Source organism: Penaeus vannamei, chromosome 28 (assembly GCF_042767895.1).
Source record: "Penaeus vannamei isolate JL-2024 chromosome 28, ASM4276789v1, whole genome shotgun sequence".
Lineage (NCBI taxonomy): Eukaryota > Metazoa > Arthropoda > Malacostraca > Decapoda > Penaeidae > Penaeus > Penaeus vannamei.
Genome location: NC_091576.1, coordinates 4,578,452 through 4,583,451, shown reverse-complemented (window position 1 = coordinate 4,583,451; position 5,000 = coordinate 4,578,452). Strand labels below are relative to the sequence as shown.

General features: G+C 39.7%; 1 protein-coding gene across 2 annotated transcripts in view; it reads left to right on the top strand.

Annotated features, from left to right (window-relative positions):
- Window positions 1–3,118: 3,118 nt before the first annotated feature.
- Window positions 3,119–5,000, top strand: part of Rfk (Riboflavin kinase) — a 21,139-nt gene continuing 19,257 nt past the window's right edge. For both annotated transcript variants that reach the window (XM_027351983.2, XM_027351982.2), the window contains exon 1: window positions 3,119–3,277. In XM_027351983.2, the coding sequence (XP_027207784.1) occupies window positions 3,184–3,277 (94 nt within the window). In that variant the 5' untranslated portion in view covers window positions 3,119–3,183. The remainder of the gene's footprint in view (window positions 3,278–5,000) is intronic.

Here is a 5,000-nt window from a genome sequence, read left to right as displayed (position 1 = left end):
CTTGTATTAATAAGTTGTTCTTAACGATATTTTTTCTGCGCGCGAAACACATTTTCGGCTCGTTACCCCTGCATATATTTGAATTCCAAAATGTGTCTAAAAATAAACACGAAATAATAACGTATTTCCGTTGCATTCTCTGCTTGTGCTCTGACGTCATCCCTTCCTTATTTTGACAACAGAAACAACAAAAAACAACATTCTTTATATATTTTCTTGACTTTAGCCTCTATATACATGAAATATCTCCCTGTCTTCATGCACAAATGCGGCCAAAATATAGGAAACGATTGTGCTGACGTGAACCACATGTCCCAGAACATAACAAATGCAGTATTTTTTCCCCCTGATGATCAAGAAGAGTTGGGTTCCAGTGACATGCATCTTGTGAGGTGATAGAAGTGACGATGATCGTGCAAGGAGCAATATCAAGGAAGTGTTGCCATGTGGTTGGTTCGTCATTATCGCATGTGTGAGTTATATTTGATAAAAGAGAAAGATGAAGGTTATCTGCTGACAAAGCCTCTGGACACAAATGCACACACACATAAGTACACGCGCTCAAACACACACATACTGTGCACACATCTGTACATACATACATATAAACATACATGAATCCTTTTTTCTATTTTATTACCGCACTTATCAAATTGTAGCGACACAGATCGATGCCATAAGTAAATGTAAAATGAAGTGTATAGAACATACCTCTCTCAGATATATAATCAAATCTATACATCTAGAATATATACACGCAGGTATAGATATAAATAAATGGAAAAATAAACGCGTTATTATAATGAACGCACGTACGTATGTGCACGCGCTCACCCGTGTACACACACACACACACACACACACACACACACACACACACACACACGCACACACACACGCACACACACACGCACACACACACGCACGCACATACTCACACACACCTGTATATGTATGTATACACATATGTTTATGTATATGTATACATACATATATACATATGCATATATATATTCATATATATAAGTTTTATCCCCATTACCCCAACCTTTCAACACTCAATCAGCCCGCCATTTCTTCCTGGGGAATATTTTAGGTTAAGGAAAATTACAGGATTAAAAAATCTATTCACTTGCCATTCCCCTCGCAGGTACGCAGTAGGTTTGAATAAGAGAGGCCACAGATTCCTTTAAATCATAATGGATAAACTAATGTAAATCATCAAAGCAAAATATTCACTGTAATGATCTGTAAGAATTAATGTTCTAAATACACACACACACATACACACACACACACACACACATATATATATATATATATATAGATGTGTGTGTGTAGATGTATGTGTGTGTGTATATATATATATATGAATATATATATATATATATATATATATATATATATATATATATATGAATATGTAAATATATATATATATATATATATATATATATATATATATATATATATATATATATATATATATACGTATACATATACATACACACACACACACACACACACACACACACACATATATATATATATATATATATATATATATATATATATATATATATATATATATATATATATATATATTGGGATACGTGTACACGTGCGTGTATACGCCATAAACCTCCACACAGGGACAAGAGAGAGAAGCCCATTCAAAAAAACCGCCAACGATTCCGCATTCCCTCGCGTGATCGGTTACCACATTAATCAGCGTCCGAAAGGCAGCGAGACCAACAGCGGAACTCGGGTGTATTCAGCAATCAGCAATTTCGTACTCTTTCTCCGTGAAGAAAATCGAATTATCGGAAAGAAATTATTGGAAAGAGAATACAGCCCGAGAGAGAGAGAGAGAGATGGAAGAGAGAGAGAGAGAGAGAGAGAGAGAGAGAGAGAGAGAGAGAGAGAGAGAGAGAGAGAGAGAGAGAGAGAGAGAGAGAGAGAGGAAGTGAAAAACAGAGAGACAGCGAGAGCGCGAGAGAAAGACAGAGAGAGAGAGAGTGTGAGGGGGGGAGGGAGAGAGAACGAGAGACAGACAGAGAGAGGGGGGGGGAAGACACAGAGAGAGAGATACATACACACAGGAGTGGGGGGGGGGGTAATTTGCATTATGTAAAAGAGAGAGAGAGAGAAAGAGACAGAGACAGAGACAGATACAAAGCCAGGGAGAGAGAGGCAGACGGAGACAGAGAGAGAGAGAGAGAGATACACACACGAGTGGGGGGAGGGGGAGAGAATTTGCATTATGTAAGAGAGAGAGAGAGAGAGAGAGAGAGAGAGAGAGAGAGAGAGAGAGAGAGAGAGAGAGAGAGAGAGAGAGAGAGAGAGAGAGAGAGAGAGAGAGATTTACATTATGTAAGAGAGAGAGGGGGGAGGAAAGAGAGAGAGAGAGAGAGGGGGGGAGGGAGGGAGGGAGGGAGAAAGAGCGAGAGAGAGAGAATATGCATTGTGTAAAAGTTAACTTTGCTTCGCCCGCAGCATTTTCAGTGAATGAAATACAAATAATAGGATAAGAGAGAGAGAAAATGAGTAAATGAGAGAGAAAGAGAGAAAGAGACAGACAGACAGAGAGAGAGAGAGAGAGAGAGAGAGAGACAGAGAGAGAGAGAGAGAGAGAGAGAGAGAGAGAGAGAGAGAGAGAGAGAGAGAGAGAGAGAGAGAGAGAGAGAGAGAGAGAGAGAGAGAGAGAGAGAGAATTTGCATTATGTAAAAGTTAAATGCCTCACCCACATCCCATTCAGTGAATAAATACAACACCTATCTACTGTGGCAACGTCTGTATTCTAGTGAATTCTCACTCTGAATTCACGTTAGGAGAAGACACTGGATCTTTAGATAACGTTTGTAAGAGCATGCTCCTTGGTATTCATTCACCGGAGGGGGTGAAGAAAGATGAATGGATAAACACCCTCAGTGAAGCTCTTGTAGTGCGAAACTCAACTCTTTCTTCTCTAATCCGACATCCGATATCGCTACTGACTGCATAACAGCAATATTCGTACTTATATATGCTGATATTTGCCTGGAAAAAATTATCCACGCGGTTCTCTTTATGGAAATGCATATTAGTCACATTTTCGAAAAGTTGCGGCATACAGCAACTGTGTCGGATGGGAGACGACAGCCTGCAGACGACAGCCTTCAGCTCAGCTGCTCAGTATCGCCATGGCAGCCTTGAGGAGAGGTCTACCGCACTTCGCAGTCGGGTGTGTCGTCAAAGGCTTCGGGAGAGGCTCTAAGGAACTTGGAATTCCTACAGGTATGTTGAGAAACTGGGAGAGGAATGGTTCTATTGCGATATTTTGTCCATTGGTAAGGTTTTCAGTGGATATCCGAGTCGGCAGTTTTCCAGAGAGACACACTTCACGTTATGGAATTTTCTCCCAATGGAATATTCTAGGAAAATTTTTCATCGGTCAGATTACCTGTAATTTTCCCCGAGTGAGGTTGAAATAGGTATCAATTTCGGAGTCAGAATAGAAAGCCTTAATCCACAGAGACCCAAAACAAGAATATAATTTCCACTGGTGTTGCGTCATCACCTTACCCTTGGGATCAACATATACGTAAAGTGCATATTTTGATTTTTTAATTTAGTGGACGACATAACACACTAGTTTGCGACAGTATATGACAGTACATCGCCATTATAACAAGAACATCACGTGAAGAAACATACATTTGTTTTCAATATCCACTTTGTTTGTTTTTTTGTTTGTTTGTATGGCTCTACCTTGAGGTCGAGAGAAATGATAACCAGCAGATCTAACTTTGGGGCCATTGATAAGGAAACCTAGAATGATCTTGAACATTACGTGCTGAACAGCAATTGGTCTTTGTTATTTTGTCTTATTTTAGCAATTTTTTTAAAATTTCTGTAATGCTGGAGGAATATGTGGGAGTAGAGTCAACATCCGGTACGAGTTATATTTATATTTTTCATGTGTGTCAGTGTACAGATTTACAGAATATATGTCTGGATTTTTTAAAGGCATTTTTAGGCTTAAAGTATTAATTTCATCAGTACATGAAATGTAATTCTATATAGAGAAAATGAGAATTATGATAAACATTTGGCAATCTGAAGGAAAAATGGTAATTGTTCATAGTGTTATTCATGGATTCCTTTCACCCTCTACTGCCTGTATATATAGGGCAATTGCCGCAGAATTCCCTAGAAACTCGCATGTTCTTGGCCTCCGTAGTAGGGGAGGATGTGAGGGCTACAAGGGAAATTGCTGGAGAAAATATGAATAGTATACATGAAATACATGTCTATTATAATAACGTACACAGAGTAAGTCATTATATTGTCTGATGCAGGTGGCAGTGGCCCCTGCAACCACCCCTGGGGATCTGCCACCAGTCCTAGCCCCTGAATACAAAGAATCCACTATGTACTCATGACAGGATTAAACGTACGACTGACAAGCAGGGTGAACACGGCAAGACAGAGCCAAGGGATGATAATGCAATAACTTGTTGGATGGATAAAAATAGTCTGGAATACCACACATTCTAGTCAGTATATTATGCTGTCTATATCATAGGTTTGGTTGCTGTTATTCAGGATACATTCCTTTACCTATGCGATTTGATATTGCTCCATCCTGCCATACACGTGTGGAGGGATGGGGTCTGGCAGTCCCACCTTACGGGGTTACAAGAGGCATAGCGTCCTGGGTGTATGGTACATCCAATCAGAGTGCCTGGGAGTGCCTGATGCCAAGACTGTCCCACACACCATCCTATTCCTTTGTCATTCAGAATGGGGGTGGGGGGTGAGATTCTGGCCAAATCTGTTTTGGTTATTTATATTTCGCCCAACAATTTCTCCAGTACCTCCCTAGCTATCGGGGCCAAGATTGTGGGTATTCGGGATTTCTGTGGTATAATTTTTTATACATATGGATAGTAGAGTGAGAAGAATCCATCAATACCACTATCATATGGATTAGTCATATGAAGGATTTCTCAATAAT